At 34.7% G+C, this 19,748-nt stretch overlaps 2 protein-coding genes across 2 annotated transcripts in view; both read left to right on the top strand.

The window, feature by feature from the left end:
* The window catches only part of LOC135157239 (serine/threonine-protein kinase Sgk3-like), a 38,774-nt gene extending 33,054 nt beyond the window's left edge, over positions 1 to 5,720 (top strand). Inside the window, exons 5-6 of the mRNA XM_064112202.1 lie at positions 4,834 to 4,975; positions 5,637 to 5,720. Of these exons, the coding sequence (XP_063968272.1) occupies positions 4,834 to 4,975; positions 5,637 to 5,720 (226 nt within the window). The remainder of the gene's footprint in view (positions 1 to 4,833; positions 4,976 to 5,636) is intronic.
* The window catches only part of LOC129280339 (serine/threonine-protein kinase Sgk1-like), a 36,073-nt gene extending 16,723 nt beyond the window's left edge, over positions 1 to 19,350 (top strand). The window contains exons 4-11 of the mRNA XM_054916371.2: positions 4,834 to 4,975; positions 6,081 to 6,325; positions 8,357 to 8,480; positions 9,015 to 9,110; positions 10,080 to 10,190; positions 10,581 to 10,721; positions 12,379 to 17,208; positions 17,340 to 19,350. Of these exons, the coding sequence (XP_054772346.2) occupies positions 6,093 to 6,325; positions 8,357 to 8,480; positions 9,015 to 9,110; positions 10,080 to 10,190; positions 10,581 to 10,721; positions 12,379 to 12,552 (879 nt within the window). The 5' untranslated portion in view covers positions 4,834 to 4,975; positions 6,081 to 6,092 and the 3' untranslated portion in view covers positions 12,553 to 17,208; positions 17,340 to 19,350. The remainder of the gene's footprint in view (positions 1 to 4,833; positions 4,976 to 6,080; positions 6,326 to 8,356; positions 8,481 to 9,014; positions 9,111 to 10,079; positions 10,191 to 10,580; positions 10,722 to 12,378; positions 17,209 to 17,339) is intronic.
* Positions 19,351 to 19,748: the final 398 nt, after the last annotated feature.

Below are 19,748 nucleotides of genomic sequence, written 5' to 3' on the forward strand. Positions count from 1 at the left end.
TAAGGAAAAAATCTTGCAGTTAGAACTACTTCTTCTGTTTTTAACCGATTCTCATGAAATTTGGCACACACATTGGTCTTGAGGTGAAGATGTCTAAGACACATTTTTGTGTGTCTTTCAGAAATCTCGTTGCCATGGTAACAACATATTATATGGTGAAAATTGGGAAAAAACTTACAATTCAAACTGCTTCATCAGTTTTCAATCAATTCACATGAAATTCGGCACACACATTGGTATGGAAGTAAAGATGTACAAGTCACTTTTTGTGTGTGTTTCAGAAATTGTGTTGCCATGGTAACAACATATTATATGGCAAGATTTAGGTAAAAACCTTGCAATTTGAACTACTTCATCAGTTTTGAACCAATTTTCATGAAATTTGGCTCACACATTTTCCTTGGGGTAAAGATGTGCAAAAACCATTTTTTGTGCATTTGTCAGAGAGTGCATTGCCATGGTAACCACATATGATAGCCAGAAATGCAGGAAAACTCATTGTGGATCAAACTACTTCCCCTGATTTTAGTCAGTGCTCATAAAAGTTGGAAGAAATATTCATCTTGGGGTAAAGATTCATATTAAATTCTAAATGTCTTCTCTGCATTAAAATGTTCAAGCCAGAGTGTGGGGTATTAATCACCTTCAGTAATATTTCTAGGTTTTGGAGGGAGGGGCGGGATTGGTCCTTAAAATCTGACATCAAAATAAAGAAGGTTAAAGGCGGTGGCCATTAGGAACATAAAAATGATAAACACTCTTAAAATAAGCATCCCCTCAAGGGCATAGGCTGGGGGTACACTGGGTGAATGTGAAACCTTCCGCTGAAGCAGAGGAGCTCCGACACTGGCAAGCAATACGAAATGTGTACCCCACCTCCCCAAGATGTGCACCCCTCCCCATGCCACTTTTAGTTCTACCTCCCCATGCTCAAACCAGTCTACGCCTTTGCCCCTCAGGGGTCTTTGCATTTTTAAAGCGAGACATTACTCCTTTTTTTTTTTGGGGGGGGGGGGTCTTTAGAAAATGACCTCATAAAAGTAAAAGTTAAAGGAATATGACTAGGAACTTAACCCCCCCCCCCCGAAAAAATCGGGGGCCGATATATTTTTTGAGCAGAAAAATGCCCCCCCCCCCTTAAAAGGTCAGAAGAGTCCTTTGCAATTCAGACCATTCATTTGAAGTTTAAGGCATTCTGATTTGATAAAAAATTGTTTACGTACATGTACCCAATTAATCATTGTTTATTTATATCCTCCTACTCAGTCTTTTATTCATATTCCGTTCCTACTCTTTCTTTTTAACTTTATCACATCACTCTTGATTTTGAGCTTCACCATACCATCTCCTTCTGTTTCCTCTCTCCTTTTTTTACTCTCTCTCCAAGTATATTTTTTCTGGCATATTTTAAAGTGTACCTTTAATCATGCAACTAATTAAAGAAATATAAATATATACAAACATCTCTGCACTTGTTTTAGAAATTCACTTGCAAATCCATGACTCAATAACATACCATATCAAAAATATACATATGTACGCAATAGATTTTAGCCTTCTATTTTCTTTCATTTAATTTCTTCAGTATATTTCTGTGACAGCCGCTGCTTTATACATCCTACATCTCCCATTGTCAAATATGAATATTACCTTTCAGTAGCAAAATTGTCGGATGCAAACTCTGACTGTCATGAAAAAAAAATGCAAATAATTTTCCATTGGAGTAAAGACAAACTTATTCACTGTTCATTGAGCAAAAATGTAATGATGACTTTTATTTCTCTATATATAATCATATACTAGTCATATCCCTTTCAGATGGTGGTAACTGCAGGAATGGGAAAACTCAGTGATAAAACTAAAATTTTCACAGAGGATTTTCGGAAAATAACTAAATCTATTTTTTAAGCAACAGTTATTCCATTCTGAATGCTGCAACCTTGTTAATATGAATTTGATGCACCTTTACCAAAATATAATATCATGACAGTCATTTCTTCAATTCTTTAAACTAAACATTAAATATTGCTAATAGTATTATTTAGAACAGAGTGTAGCCAAAATGGAGTTTAAAAGATTATGAAAAAAATGAATGTCATGGTATTGTATTTCGGTGTAGGTGTAAGCATTCAAAATGGAATAATTGTTGCTAGATAATAATGGATTAATATAGCAAAGAAAAATTTACTTAGAGTGGAAGACAAAGAGGGGGAGAGAGGAAACAAAACAAGAAAAAATGGTAAAGATCAAAAGTGCAAAAAGTGATGTAGGAAAGTCAGAGTAGGAACTGAAATGAACAAAAACTGAGTAGAAGCAAAATAAAACATTGATTAATAATTGGGCACCGGAAACGATCTTTTATCAAAGCAGAATGTTTTAGGCTTTAAATTAATATGCTGAAGTGTAAAGGATTTTTCTCCCCCCCCTTTTTTTTTTGGGGGGGGGGGTTAAGTTCCTAGTCGTAATAATTTCCTTTTACTCTTTATGTGGCAATTTTCTAAAGCCCCCCCCCCCCCAAAAAAAAAAAAAAATGGAAGGGGTGCTTTTTTTAAGAGTGTTTAAGTTCCTAATGGTCATGGCATTTAACCTTCTATATTTTTATGTTGTCAGTTTTAATTACCTCCTCCGCCCCCCAAAAAAGAACCTATAAATATTATTGAAAGTGATTAATACCCTGCGCTATTATATGATGTTAAAGGGGAATCCAACCCAAATAAATACTTGCTTTTAGAGGAAAAATCAGACAAGTTTATAGGTCAAAGTTTGAACAATATCGGACAAACCATAAGAAAGTTGTGAATATATAAAAGTTGTAAACATTGGTAATCACTGTACCCATGAAGACTTCAAATTGGCCGCATATGTGATGTCATAGTGATGTAAGGCAAGGACCAATCTTCCATGTACTGGAATAATTAATTGGCTAAAATGTCTTTTTCAAAAGTTTTACAAAATTGTATCTTTCTTTCATGAGGACATAAACAATATACTACCAGGTTCATATTACGGCCCCAATGGAATAGGGATTAAGGAGAAAACCAAAAATCCTGATAATTAAGTACAAGGCCTATGGGAAAGTTGTCCTTGCAGCCTCGCCCCTTGTCATAATTTACTTACCCAGTTGCCAATTTGAAATCTACATACTAGTAGTCTTAGGGATCTTAATTTTAAAGTAACCACAAATTTTGCTTGTCCGATTTCTTTCAAACTTTCACCATTCTTATTTTTCTCCTTTTCCACACAACATTTTATGACCAAGGCTGGATTCCCCTTTGACACTGAATATGAATCTTTACCCAAAATGAATATTTGTGTAAAATTTAATGAGCACAGGCTGAAAACTGAGAAGTAGATTGATCCACAATGAGTTTTCCTGCATTTCTAGCTATCATATGTGGTTACCCTGGCAATGCACTCTCTGACAAATGCAAAAAAAAGGTTCTTGCACATCTTTACCTCAAGGCCAATGTGTGAGCCGTATTACATGAAAATTGGTTCAAAACTGATGAAGTAGTTCAAATTGCAAGGTTTTTACCTAAATCTTGCCATATAATATGTTGTTACCATGGCAACACAATTTCTGAACCACACACAAAAAATGACTTGTACATCTTTACTCCAATACCAATGTGTGTGCCGAATTTCATGTGAATTGATTGAAAACTGATGAAGCAGTTTGAATTGTAAGTTTTTTCCCGATTTTCACCATATAATATGTTGTTACCATGGCAACAAGAATTCTGAAAGACACACAAAAATGTGTCTTAGACATCTTCACCTCAAGACCAATGTGTGTGCCAAATTTCATGAGAATCAGATGAAAACAGAGGAAGTAGTTCTAACTGCAAGATTTTTTCCTTATTTTTGCCATAATACACTGTTACCATGGCAACACCAATTCCAACACATGCAAAAATGTGTTTTGCACATCTTTACCCCAAGACCAAAATATGTACATACACACCAACATTCCACCCCCTCCACCGCCACCCTTCGGCTTGTTTAGCATCTGCATTCAGATATTTGATGCATTGAGATGTGAGGATAAACAGAACATCTGTTCAAAAAGGGTCTGAATTCAAGAACTAAACCAATGCAAAATAATGCACTGCTATTGAGTTTTGCACTAGCGCTAGTCTATATATCAGACCAATCTAAACTCATAAATTCTGACATTTTCACCCATTTTTTCACTGTTCCTGCAGCCAGATTTTTTGGAGCATACCCCATTTCTAATTCTTATACATAAACAAAGGTCTGGAGAAAAAATCATGCTTTTGTCCACCGTGTCCACAAGTAGGGTATTTTTTACGCTAACAGACCGGACTATTAATATAATGATCATTGTTTTATTTTGCATCATACTTGCCTATGTTTGGTTGCATTCTGTTTAATCTTGAAATTTTGAATTCATAGTTAAGTGAAATGGAAGTGTATACCATAAAGCTCATATTGTTGTTAAATAAAAAAAGGAATGCTTTAATATGAAAATGAATAAAGTTATTGGAATTTACAATAAAAATACCAAACTAAAAAAAAAAAGACTGCGGAATCGTCGGTAACTGATTGATATTTTGACACATTTTTAATGTTCCAGACTATAGGCCTAAAGTTATTAAAATCGATGGACTTTTCTTTCTTGAGAACCTATCAAGACATTCCTAATTAAATTGCACTACATGTAAGTTCTCAGAATCCAGTTTGTAAACATTGTTGCTATGTCTGGCACGATTTTCTGGTTTTCAAGAACACCCTATTTTGAGAGTATGTACTTTTAGAGCTGACTGTAGATGCCATTACCATTGATTAATTCATTTTTGTTTTATTTTGCAGGGCAAGACCAAGTGACTTTGATTTCCTGAAGGTGATAGGTAAGGGGAGCTTTGGCAAGGTGCTGTTGGCCAAACACAAGATAGATGGGAAGGTGTATGCAGTCAAAGTGCTACAGAAGGCGGCCATTGTCAAAAGGAACGAGGTAGGATGGGAAAAATCGATTGGGTGTTTGATTGAGATGAAAGTCAAAGTAGGGTTCAACCTTGGTTTATCTGGCCATCATGTACCAGGTGACTGTTTAATAAAGCTGTTTGTATCAATGCATGACTTTATGAACGATTGGTGATCCTGACTTGTTGTAAATGGTACATGTATGCCCAGTTGATCACCAGTTGCATACAAGCAGCTTTATGAAACATCCACCTGGGGCCCGTAACACAAAGCTTAGCAATGATCGTAGAACATTTTTCTACGAATGATTACATTGACTACAATGTACAATCAATCGTAAAAATCAAGCATACGATTAATCGCAAACCTTTGTGTTACACGACCCTGGGGAGCGTTTCATGAAAGGACTTGTTGGATGTTTTATCCGACAAGTCCTGTTTTATCCGACAGTTACCATGGTAACACTGCCTCTCAGCCAATCAGAATCAAGGAAAGTTGTCAGACAACTTGTCGCATAAAATGTTGATGAAACGCTACCCTGGGCTTGTAATGCAAAGGTTAACGATTGATCGTATGATTAATTTTATGATTGATTGTACATTGTGGTCAATGCTATCAATCATTAAATTTGGTCTACAACAAATTGCTTAGGTTTGAGGTACGAGGCCCTGGCCTTTTCTATCAACCTGCAGTTCTCCCAGAGAGAGAGAGAGAAAGAGATAGAAAAGAATGAAATAAAGAAAGACGGAGAGAGAGGAAAGGAGGGAAAACTATAAAGAGAGAAAGAAAGAGGTAGAAAAAAAATAAAGGAAAAAAACTAAAGGAGCATTTATAGAGAAGAGGAAATTGTAAACAGAGAAGAGGGAAAAAAAGGGAATCAGATCAAGAGGGAGAGAGAGAAAAAAAAAGAGAAAAACAAAAGGAGCAAGAAAGATAGAGATGGTAGAAAAACATAGAGAAAGAATGAGAGAGGAGAAAAAATGAGAAAGATAGGGAAATACAACAATAGATATTCTTTCTTATATTTCATTCAATCGAATAACAAGGAAAAGATACACGTTTAGATAGATTTACTCTTCATAAATATCCATAATGCTTATTTTCTCTCTATTCCATCCACCATTTCTTCCCTCCAGGCCAAGCACATCATGGCAGAAAGAAGCGTGCTACTCAAGAACCTGAAGCATCCATTCCTTGTCAGTCTGCACTACTCCTTCCAGACGGCAGACAAACTCTACTTCGTCCTGGACTACGTCAACGGCGGGGAGCTCTTCTTTCATCTGCAGAGGGAGAAATCCTTTCCGGAAGTGCGCGCCAAGTTCTACGCTGCGGAGATCGCCAGTGCCATCGGATACCTACATTCCCTGGATATCATATACAGGTGGGTGTGTAGTGCAAGGAAAAAAATACACGGGGGCTCTGGATGATTTTGCCCTCGAAAAGCTCAAAGGAGCCAAGGAAAATTAAAAGAAAGAGCCCCTGAAAATGTCAGTATACTTCAATGTTGAAGCTTACCAAATGATGCAGATTTTAGTTGTAGGCTTTGAAAAGTTCATGTAGCCTTGAGAATTAACAAAAAAATTGTTGCCTGATATAATGGTATTCAGGCTCCTTATAATCCTATCAATGTGGAGGAGGAGCATGAAAATGATTCTAATAGATATTTTCTCATTTAAAGTTGATCAAATCGAAATTCAGGAACACTTTCAGCATTAAAAACTAATAAAACATAAGAATAATAAATTGTTTTTGTAAAGTACCATGTACAATGTTTGAAATGCTTTCCTCCAGTTTTTCACAAAAGATATGGCATCTTTATTTAAATAATTGCAGTGGTAGAATACCTGTATCATCCTATTTGCATAGTTTAATATAATGTATTTTAAACAATTTTTTGGTGAATAATAAAAAAAAAAAAAACACTAAATACATGTAGCAACATCCTAGATAGGTGTCATTACATCTGTACAAAATTTGTTGTCCATCGAACCTTTTGCAGATGAAATCTGAAGAGTTAACCAATAAAATTTAGCCCAGTTAACCCTAACTAGGCTGGGCTTTTTTGGCTGTTCTGTGGCCGGGGGTGGGGGGTTGATTCAACCCCCCCCCTGAGATCTCGGCCGTCGATCGCGCGAGCGCCGCAAAAATTTGCATGCTGGTAGTGTGCGATGTAATCTACAAGGCTGTATGGTAATATTTTCCAACATAATGAGATTTTATTTTATATGAATTGATTATGCTAATTTATGCATAAATCATACTTTTTGCTGTAATTCACTAAATAAAGCTCCTAGAATGCTAATTTTTTGTAAAAATATTCTTTGTAGTATTCTTAACAATGGCAATTGAAAAAAACTTCGGTTTGGAAATCAATTTCTTATGTATTTTATTGTTTTATGAATTTCTTATGTATTTCTTTGTTTTTCAACCTTTGGTTTTCTTTGTTTTTTCACCAGATTTATTGCACAACCTTTTTGAAGCATAATTATGCTAAAATCAATCGCTTTCAGCTGTTTAAAGTAAAAAATAATCATATCTTTATGAATAAAATGAGAAAACTCTATTTGCATTGACTTTGTACACAAAATCACGTTTTGGAACAATTTTTGGTCTGACATGCACTTACAAAATGTTGCGTAATTTCGGAACCGCATACCCGGGCGTCGTAAATTTGGTCTCAAAAGATGCGCGAGACTTAAAAGTATAAACTGTGCAAGTGGCGCGGTCAGAAAATTTCGCGCGGCGGAATGATCGCAAAAAATGTTGGGGGGGGTTGATTCAACCCCCCCCCCCCGGCCATTTTAGGGTTAAAGGGGAAGTTCACCTTGACAAAAAGTTTTTTTATAAAACTAGCAGAAAAAATTAGAAAAAATATTGGTGAAGGTTTGAGGAAAATCCATCAAAGAATAAAAAAGTTATTAGAATTCTGACTCTTTGAATTGTGACGTCATATGCGGGCAGCTTTCCTACATATCGTAAAAAATAAGTGAAATGTCATTTTCTCAGAGAATTGATAATGTTTTAATTGTACCTTCAGTATATCAATACCCTAATGATTTCACACGCATCTCTAAAAATAAAATTAAAAAATGAAATGGGTCATTATGAACCATCAAAAATTAAAATTTATTCATAATATATTACAGAAAATATTGTGGCAGCTGCTTGTTTATGACGTCACAAATCAAAAACTTGACATTCTATTCTAATAACCTTCTTAGTCTTTGATGGATTTTCCTCAAACCTTCACCAATATTTTTTATTATTTTATCTGCTAAATTTACAACACAGTTTTCATCAGGGTGAACTTCCTCTTTAAAAAAAGCGTTAAAATGAAACTCCAAGTTGTCTACATCTATTTACCCAGGATATTTATATAAATAACTGTGATAATATTTCACTGACCTTTCAGAGATTTGAAGCCTGAGAACATCCTTCTTGATCACTACGGTCATGTGAGACTAACAGACTTTGGTTTATGCAAGGAAGGAATCGCAGCCAAGAAAACTACTTCAACATTCTGTGGCACACCAGAGGTAATTCAATCATTTATATCAAAGTTTTAACATGACGTAATGAATATATGTTCATATGTTCACTATTTAAACCAATGGGGCGTTGCAAGAAACTTAGGTTCAATTTCAAATCCAGCTTAAGTCCCAAAACCAAGTTGAGTTGTAATTCATGCAAATCAACTACAAATTTGTGTTTAATAAATATTAATAATAATGATGATGATGATGATGATAATGATAATAATAATAATATGATAATAATGATATTTATTATTATTATTTAAATAAAAAGACATGTGCTTGGTTTTCGGACGTGCACTTGATTTGGAATTGAATGTAAGTTTTTGCAACGTTCCATAACAAAGCTCAAGTCAAACTCTTTCCTCGTAGTCAAGCTCATATTTGTATTTAATCACCCATCTTTAATACCCCAATTCACAATGTTCTATTAGTCTGGACCCTTTTGAATTAATAGCATATTATAGAATTACTATAATAGAATATACATGTAGTTATACTCTAATTTTGGGGTGTATTCTTGTTTTCTTTTCTCAGTATCTGGCACCAGAAGTATTAAGAAAGCAGGAGTATGACAGGAGTGTGGATTGGTGGTGTCTCGGTGCTGTCCTCTTTGAGATGATGTCAGGATTGGTAGGTATCTAATTGAGATCTATAGTGGGGAGGGAGGATGCGGAGAGGGAAGGGGGGAGTAGGAATATGACAGGAGTGTGGATTGGTGGTGTCTTGGTGCTGTCCTCTTTGAGATGATGTCAGGATTGGTAGGTATCTAATTGAGTTCTATAGTGGGGAGGGAGAATGCGGAGAGGGGGGGGGGGGCAGGAGAATGATAGGAGTGTGGATTGGTGGTGTCTTGGTGCTGTCCTCTTTGAGATGATGTCAGGATTGGTAGGTATCTAATTGAGATCTATAGTGGGGGAGGGAGGATGCGGAGAGGGAAGGGGGGAGCAGGAGTATGATAGGAGTGTGGATTGGTGGGGGTCTTGGTGCTGTCCTCTTTGAGATGATGTCAGGATTGGTAGGTATCTAATTGAGATCTCTAGCAGAGTGTGGGAATGGGGGGGGGGGGGTAAGGGGAAAGGGGGAGAGAAAGGGATTGAGAAAGAAATTGAAAGAGCAGAAAACCAGTGCAAAGAGAATCAGAAGACAAAGAAGGATAGGAAGAAGATGAAGGAAGAGATGCTGGAGGGGGAGAATGAGATAGAGAAGAAGGAAAAAAGAATGAGGATGATGAGAGTTGCTTATCTTTAGCACCTTAAAGCAGCAGATTACACTGGAAAAAGTAGGAGAAAAGAAATAGCAGAAGAGGAGAAGAAACATTAAGAGGATAAAGTGATGGGGAGGGGGGAGGACAAAGTGAGGGTTAGGGAGAGGAATAAGAGAGAGCAGGAGGGGGAGAAATTGAACAAAGAGGCAGAGGAGGAGGAGGCTTTAATTAAAAGTAAGAGGAGAAAGATGAAGACTGAGAGGTAGAGATGGGTAACCGTAAAGAAAAGGTGGAGGAAGAAAACCAAGACTAGTTATCCTTTTTCTTTCTCTACAGTCCCATTTTACACTCTTAATAAACCACTTAGACTGGTTCTCATGTTTCTCTCTCTACAGCCCCCATTTTACAGCAGAGACACAGCTGAGATGTATGATAACATTCTGAACAAGCCACTCCGAATGAAGAGCTCCGTTTTCTCACCAAGTGCCAAGAGTCTCCTCGAAGGGGTAAGTAAAGATGCATTCATGTCTGCAGATTACTATCTTTAGATTATAATGTCTTGTCATACGATGAAAAAACTTAATCTTCATTTGTTGAATGCTGTCAGATTTCTTTCTATTTTACTGTTAACCATTTAATGGAATTCATCTCCAAATTTAGATACATTGTATCCCTTTACCGTTTGACAGGCTACATGTACATGTATGTACAACTCCATTATTAGTTATTTCTGTAAATTAAGAAACAAGAACTGGTAAAACAACAAGCTCATTTTAACAAGAGTTTGCTAAAACCAACCATAAATTATGAACGATTGCGCTTGTGTAATCACCTGATCACAATTTGATTTCTAAACTGCTCATTCTATGCTTCATTTCGGTCCATTCACTTCACAGCTATTACACAAGGAAAGAGCCAAGCGACTTGGGGCTGGAGAGAAGGGTTTCAAGACGGTCAAACACCATGAGTTCTTCTCCTCTATCAGTTGGTCAGACCTGGACGCTAAGAAGATAACCCCTCCTTACAACCCAAGAGTGGTAAGTACTTTGGTTTGTTTGGTCTACCAACAGAAGGTCTCATTGGTCCATATTCTGAAGTCGGGTTTAACTTAGAGACCATGGTCTAACTCTGTGCTAAAATTATGGGAAGCCAAAAGTGTCAACATTTTTATGAAGTTGTGTGTTTCTTATGTTTACTGTGCTCTTTCCTGATTCATCGATGGTGGAGACAATTATCTTATTCATACTTTCTACACAATTATGAATGACTTGAGAGCCAAATGAGCTGAAATATTATATCTCTACTGTTAGTGATTATGTAACAATTGGCTGTCCATACTTAAACCACAACTTTAAACCTAAGTTTAACTTAAAGGGGAATCCAACCAGATAAAAACTTGTTTTTATATGAAAAAGAAAAATCAGACAAGTTGATAGGTGAAAGTTTGAACAATATTGGACAAACAAAAAGAAAGTTATGAATTTTTAAAAGTTGTAAATATTGGTTATCACTATACCCATGGAGACTTCAAATTGGCTGCATATGGGATGTCATAGTGATGTAAGGCAAGGACTACTCTTCCATGTACTCCAATACATATTATGGCTAAAATGTCATTTTTCCAAAGGTTTTATTTCAAGTTATATTTTTCTTTCATGAGGACATAAAACAATATACTACCTGGATTATATTTAGATTACTGCCCCAGGGGAATGGGTACTTAGGAGAAAACCACAAATCCCTGATAATAAAGTACATGGCCTATGGGAAAGTTGTCCTTGCCCCTTGTCAAAATTTACTTACCCAGTTGCCAATTTGAAATCTACATAGTATTAGTGATCTCAATTTTAAAGCAGCTATAACTTTCTTATTGCTTGTCCGATTTCTTTCAAACTTTCACCATTCTGTTTAAATTATTTTTCTCCTTCCCAACCCAACATTTTATGGCCAAGGCTGGATTCCCCTTTAAACCCGACTTCAGAATACGGGCCTATATCTCAAAATTTTTAATTGAGCTTGAAATGCACATCCTAAGCTTTAAAATGATAAATTTGCCTAAAATTGATCAACAATAACCCTCACAAGTACTTGTTTGAATGCAGAATAAAAAATCAGTGAGAGCTTCAAAGATAAGGAGAAAAAAGTTTGAAGTTGGGACTCATTGTTGACAATATCAATAGTAGGATATCAAAAAAGTCCTTTTGAGAATATTTGAACAAGTACTTAGCAATTAATAGTTTTAAGCTCTAATGATAGGGAAGATTATATCATTGAATAGGTGCTTCAGTTATGCTTTATTATAAAGGACATACATGTACTCTCTGGAGTGGATTTGGATGTCCACTGTTGTGCTGGAGCTAAAACACTTCATTTATCACAAGAAGTACACAAGTTCTGATGTCTAGTGGGCCAATCCAGGGTTTACACCATTTAAGAAGAATAACCGATTACTATGGAAACTTTATGATAAAAGCAGAATTTTATATACCATAAATAATTTGTGAAATCCTTTTAAAATTTGATTGAAAATGTGTAAGATGCTAGAAGCCCGCTGAGGGTTTCTTACATTGGACAATTTTAGCATGGTACTTTATTCTTCTGAAATAAATGTAAGATGCAAGGAACCGTATAACCCATGATGGTATGTTTTTCATTTCCCCCTAAACTATCTCCTTTACTGTTTTACTTTTACAGAGTGATAACATGGATGTGAAGAACATCGATCCAGAATTCGTCAGGGAACCCGTTCCAAATTCTGTCGGCAAGTCAGTTGACCCCAACACAGTGAGTGCAAGCGTGCAGGATGCCGACAATGTCTTTGAAGGCTTCACGTACGTCCCTCCCACCGTCGGATTAGATGATCCTTAGGCATGGTGCGAGAAGAACAAACATTGATTCCCCATTCATTGAATTACCTCCTATTATTAATTTGTTTTAATGTGAAATGTTTTTTAAAGACTGAAACCAATTTGACTCTGAAGTTTGCGCTTTGTGCCGATTCCAACGATGTAGCGTTGTTGTTTTGGTGATTATAATCAGCGGCTGGTTTTGTTGTCAGGGGGTGATTCACTCAGCTAAAATCAATTGAGTCTATGATAGTTGTTGGCCAACCAAATTGTTTGAAATTGATTTTATCTCACATGAAATTGATTTTAGCTTTCAGTGAATCACCCCTTGAAATTGATTGGTTAACGCTTTTTAACCCTCAGTTGGGCGAACAGTGATCATGCTGATTTGGAGATAAAGGTGTTTTATGAAAAATGATTCTACAGTATTTGAAGAGCTTTTAACCTCACTTTAATATGTAAATTGAGCAGAAAGAGAAGAAACTGTCAAATTCCTGCATGTAATTCTGGCAGGTCGTGAGAAGATTATTTGTAGTTTTGAGTTCAACTCATGCTATTATTGCCAAGTCGATTATTTTCTTGCCTTGTATAGCATCTTATTTTGAAAACTCAGATACTATATTTATATCTATACAGACCAAAAATCTATAGACAGTTTGAAGTGATGGCCATGACCTATCATGCATGGGATTGATTGAAAAATAGGTAGACTTCCTAGAATGTTTCAATTCGGATTTATCTGTTACTAGATCTGTACCGGATTTAGTAGCTGAATATTTTGTTGATCATGAATATAAGAATCTATTTTCGCAAGATGTCAGTGTTGTATATCCTTCGTTCATTCTTGTTCTCTTTCATCTGTTCTTTCCTTTCTTTACACTATCTTTTATCCTTCTTCCTCTCTTACATGATGTCATATTTGACATGCCGGACATGTTGAATTAGTGAAGCAAAACGTGCTCTATTAGAAATCTGTGTGTTTCACAAACTATAAATAAAATTATTCTTCAGAAAGTATGAATGAATCATTTCCTCTTAATCTTTTTCACATTCATTCCCCAACATCCTTTTTCTCTACACAGTATTGAAACAATGACACTGTTACTGTCTCAGACCTGCCAACCAGTACGTTTTAGCCGTATTTCGTACGTTTTTGCAACCAAAATACGGCAGTACGTTTTTTCGATTTTTTTTATTTTATTTTTTTTTACAAAATCGTAATTTATTGAGAAAAATCATGTCTATATGTCTGTATTTCATAAAACGTACACAAATATGGTTATTAGATCAATGTAATTTCAGGTAACTTGTTTTTTTTTTCGATCGTTTTGTTAATACCAGGGTGAAGATATACACATTTTTTTTTTTTTTTTTTTTTTCACCTGCAAGAGCAGTGCGCATTTTAGCTTGCATGCAGCTTGAGCGCCGCGATGAGCGAGTGCACCAAGCATTTTATTATGAAATACACTTTTTTTGGAAAAATACAGTTTTTTTTATCACAGAATACAGTTTTTCATTCCCAGAGGTTGGCAGGTCTGCTGTCTTTTGATGCTGAAAATTTTTCTTGTTGGAAACTTTGAATTTGATTTCTGTCTTAATATCTTTCCACCCCCACAAATGAATTCAAAACTTTATTAATAAATATATGTACTTTTGATTGCTATATTAACGATTTGGTTAAATTAAATCTTATGCCATTCAATTTAATAATGGTTTAATGACAAGCTTTTGTCAACAAAATTGTGATGGAGCATGTTGCACTTCATACCAACATTTTAGAGAGAAAAATTATTATACTCCAGCGTTCTTCATTCATATGTACAGTGTAGCATTCTGTGCCTTCATGCATGAAAATTCTTTCTTTTTATTGCTCATTTTAATTCTGGAAAGATTTTTGTTTTTAATTTTGGCTTCATTAGACTGGAATGGGGGATGGAAAGTGCTTTAATAGGAAGACAGTATGGCTCCTCTTTCTAATCTTGTTCTGTATATTGCATATCATACTTATAATTCTCTTTTCCTTAATTTATACCGTACAAATTTACAAGTTGAATAATATTTTGTTAGTGGCCCATTCAAAGGACACAGTAAGAGAAATAGTTAGAAAAGGAACAAATACATTACGAAGATTGAGAGATTTTTGTTGTCGGAATGTGATGTAAATGAAGAGATAGATTTTCAAAGTAAGAGATTCAGGGCATTGTAAAAAAAAATGTAAATATGTACATGATTCAATTAGATGAAAGATATAAGAGAAGAAATACAATGCAGTTGTGATATCAATGTCTTGTAAATGTATTCAAATTCTTATTTTGGTGCCTATACATATGCATTCTCGTTGTCTGTTGCTTACTAAAGAACATTTTACTGTTGACTTTCTGATGAATCTATATCGTTATTGCAGCTTTTGACATGTGAGTTATTATTGGATTTGTCCTGAAAGCAAAAAACAAGTAATCTACGGACTTTATGCATTCCCATCATGCTTTGCCCAGTGACCTCGGATTCTATTGATTATGAAAAGCTATTGAAGGTTCTATGCATTAATTTCTCTTATTTTGTTGTCATGTTTGATATATTATGTTATGACAGGGAATTTGTACAATCAAATTTGGAGGAAAAAAATGCAGGGACATTTGAATTTCAAGATTTGCAGTTTTTGATGCTTTTCAACATGTAAAATACATTCATTATCATTCAATGTTGACCAGAATGTTTATGTTTTAATTAGTTAGTTTCCGTAACAAGGAAAGAAAAAAATCATTTTACGAACAAATTATATTGAACTGCTGCTTTTAATTTCCCATCCCACCTTTAATGCTATGTATATTTCATGAATGATCAAGAATATGTCACTGAAATTTTCTTTCACTGTAAATGCCATGCGTACTGCCAACTTCATTTGTGTTTTAGTGCTTCCCTCCCGCGACCATGATTTGCTTTCATTTCAATGTTTCAGATTTATTCAGGTTTGATTGCTTTCTGTTCTCTTCAGGAATTTTATTGTTAACTGCCTGTTTAATATATGCATCATTGATAATAACTTCAGATGGGTTGCTTTTTGAAACAGTAACAAATGCATTGTTTTTCATTTGGAGTTTTCTTACATAGATTTCAACCTTTTAACACTCAATGCTGTTTTGTTGCAATACTGATGTTTCTTATTACACCAAAAAAAAAGTTTTGGTTTATAGGACAAATATAGACAGTAATATTATTTTGACATTTTTTCTTTTAATTCCTATTCTTCTTTTTACAATCCATTACCCTGGCATAGTACAGCGTACTTAGTTTAGTTTATTTACAATTTCTTTTTGTCTTTGAGACAAACTCTCTCATTTCATTGAAATTATGTGTGTATGCTATGCTTTTTTACCAGATTGATGGTTTGTTTTATGCCATATTTATGGACAGAGTAGTTTTCAAAGTGAATATGCATATACATTCTAATTTGGCTGCATTCATTGAAATGGATCGAAAGTTAAAAGAATACAAAGTCATACAAGTTTAAGCAAACGTTGCATATTCATTTCTATTGTTATTCATACTGTTTCGGACTTGGGTTCATAATTCACATATAATTTTAGCAGTTATAGAGGAGTGGCAAAATACGTTTGCGATCAATTGCAAATTTTCTGATGTGAACTAACAATTGATAAATATCAATTGATACCAGATCGAATTGATTTTTACCGCTCTATATAGATGATAATGTACCATATCATTTGAATTTCTTATGATTAGTAGATTATTTTTTGTTTTAAGTTTTGCAATAACCAGGTGCTGCATATAAAGTAAAATGCATGTATGGAGGCATGACATTAATTTAATTTTAATTTGTTTTTTAATCTTTAATGATTTGATTTCATTCTTTTTAATTACTTTTTAATTATTTATGCTTGCATCAAGTTGAATCATGTAGTATCTAGAATAGACAAGTTATTGGTTGATTTTAAAAATCATGATTTGATAAATGTAGTAGATGTTCCTGTATATGCAATGTAGTATGACATTGTCTACATACTTATTGAACCTAAAATGATATAATACTTCATGACAAATCATGTCAACAAGAAATGTGGCCAAATATGAAAAAAAAATGCAAATCTACTTCATTTGACATTAAATCATTATGACCAGTCATTAATACATTGCCAATGCCTTGTTGTTATTAGTATTAAAGTTCCAAGGAATGAATTGTAACATTTACAAAAGACCAATTTAGTTTGAAGGATACCTTAGTATCTGGCATGTTTCATTAGAAAACAACTCATTTTGTCGACCATGCTCTTTATAATAGGCCTAATATGCTTTTCTTGAGTAGTGCATGTCATGTATTGAGGCAATCTCTCTATGTTTGGATCCGTTTGGATGATAGAAACAAGATTGCATTTGCAGATATATTGTTTTTTTAATGATCTCCATAAATATCATAAGCATCAGCCAATAAAAAGCTAGCTACTTTTATGATGATGGTATTTTAGATGACTTGCCATTAACCTTCAAAATGAAATACCGGTATTGTAACTTTCTCTGTTGGAACTGCTTGCATGGATTGTCTTTGAGTTCAAAGTTGTCATTAAAGATACTTTATAGTGGGAATTGTAAGAATGATTGCAATTATTAATTCAAATTTGCGATGATGAATCCATTTTAACGACTGCAAATCAGTTATAGCGTTTCATCAATATTTTCATCCGACAAGTTGTCAGATCTGTCATCTTTCCATGATTTTGATTGGCAGAGAGGCACTGTTCCTATGGTAACTGTCGGATAAAATGGGACTTGTCGGATAAAACTTCCGACAAGTCCTTTCATGAAACGCCCACCATCATGTCCTTATTTTAAGTAATTTCATAATGATTGAATAAGAGAGCTAAAATTGAATTGCAATTGATTGCTAGTGTTATTGAATGCATACTCAAACTTGCTGTACAGTAAGCCAATCAGCAGAGGTGTAATTACTGTGGTTAATCCTGATTGGCTAATCATGATTGCAAATTGTTTTGCATTCAGGTTGATGCAATGAGTATCTCATCGATTTGAAATCATGTTTTGTATGTCTTTTTTGGCATTCATGCACCTTTTTGAAGGTGGGCAAATATCTTTGGGAGAAAATCCAAATGTTACATGTAGTGTCTTGATTGTACAAAAATTATTATTGTATTCAAATGTCTTTGAAACAAATTTTTGTACATATCTCTCATTTTATCTAATTTTATCTAATTTTGTAATTACAATTTGCAATTTAAACAGTATGCTTCTTATTACAATTGTGTCATATGTGACAAAAGGAAGTCAGTAACATTCAATGATCAATTAATTTCTGAATCTTTGTTGTTTTGTGTAAAAAAAAATGCCTCAATCTCTTAAAGCTTTCTGTTTAAACATCTCATATTCCTGTACAGTATATCATGATAATTCTATTGATAAATCTTGTATATAAAATATATATTATGCAGTGATGATATCTCAGATTTGTCATCTTTTCTGTATTCTGTATCTGTCAAGAATTTGAAGGACGTTATAATGAAGTTATAAAGTACCCCAACTCTTTCTTACCATGGTCAATTTTTTGGGTATAATTACCTTCAATATCAAATGTTCATGGGCATTTTTAGAAATCAATGCATTTGACAGTAACACTATTTCAATAATTTATTGTAATGATGTCTTTTCATTTTAATTTTATTATAATATTCCTGTCATTTTGGGAGGTTCAGAATATTTCTGGAGATATATTTAACAAGTTGTGTTTATGAATATTGGTTGAGTTGGATACTCATTTAATCCAGATATTACTTTAATGAGAGAATCAGCGGACAATATGTTGTTTGTTAAATTTTACATAATTAATGTATTCGAGGAATAAACACATGCTGAAGGAATCTTTGTTCCCACAAATTATCATTCATCCTAAGAATACATTTTTGCAAATGGATTTATAAAGTACCATGCTAAAAATAGTAGGATCGATCAGGAGCGTTTGGCCAATTCTCTTTGTCACAACAAGGCATGGAATCTCTTGTATTGTGATTATCCAACTGGGACTGGTTCGGCCAAACTTTTCCTGATCAATGACTCTCCGTCAACCAAAATGACAAAGATAGCATGTGACAAATTTGCTGGAGTATCAGAATGGATGTCCTTCACAGTGTTGTCAATCAAATGGTCAGTGAGTACCACAATGCGCCCAAATGAATCTCTTAGTAGTAGCTGTACTCTCTTCAATACAGACTACCAACCTGGCCCGCCTGACCTGTTATAAATTAGACACTTTCTCCCAACCCAAGTTTTCTAGATTTTAAGAAAATGTCTCACTCGTTCTTTGTTCTCAAATCCAATAACTGAAAAAACACAGCTATTATTTTCCGAAAGAAATAAGTAAACCTAGCCGACCACAGTAGATGGTCGGTGCGATGAATAAAAGAATTAATGTGCACATATTACAATCCTGAGTATTAATTTAAAAAAGAAATTCCCCACAAGAAGATAAAATGGTAAAATATGAAAACTTGGTTGTTTGCTAGTGGTTAATTATACATGTAGTAGTCTGCAGGCACAGACCCTGACACTACAACCAACAAATGGATTTTGAGACAAGTCCAGAATCAGTTAGAATTTACTTGTACCACACAATACACACTTCAATTAAGCCTCCAGTGGGCTTAAAAGTCAGACCTTATTAGTGTGTTTCGAGACGGACCGAGGGATCCGCAAGCCCGGCGGCAAGCTGTGATTGTAGGGCCGTTGATTGTATTATCAAGGAATGGTTTCAGGACAGAACAGAGCAATGTAATAAATATTTTTGTATAATCCATTTAGATCGTTATAAGCTTTCTTATTTTGGAGTATTGGATTGAGTGTTTTTTTAGTGATTCATGATGAATGATCATGACAATTAATGATTGAATGGAGGATAAGCTTATTGATAAATGATTGAGAATCAATTTACAAAAATACCTGACCAGTATTTGATGATATTCATAACGGATGATGATGGTGGTGGTTGTGAGTGCCGCTATTGCTGTTGGTTAAGGCATTGGTGGTATATTGACGTTCATGATAATCATGATGGTGATGGTCGTTAGGATAAGGATCATGATGATATTGTAATGCACTGGTGGATCCAAAGGGGAGGGAGGCATATCCGGCCCGTGCCCCCCCCCCCCCACCTTTGAGAGGCATAATCAAAATTTGTAATGTAAATATGTTGTT

Source organism: Lytechinus pictus, chromosome 17, assembly GCF_037042905.1.
Source record: "Lytechinus pictus isolate F3 Inbred chromosome 17, Lp3.0, whole genome shotgun sequence".
Taxonomy (NCBI): Eukaryota; Metazoa; Echinodermata; class Echinoidea; order Temnopleuroida; family Toxopneustidae; genus Lytechinus; species Lytechinus pictus.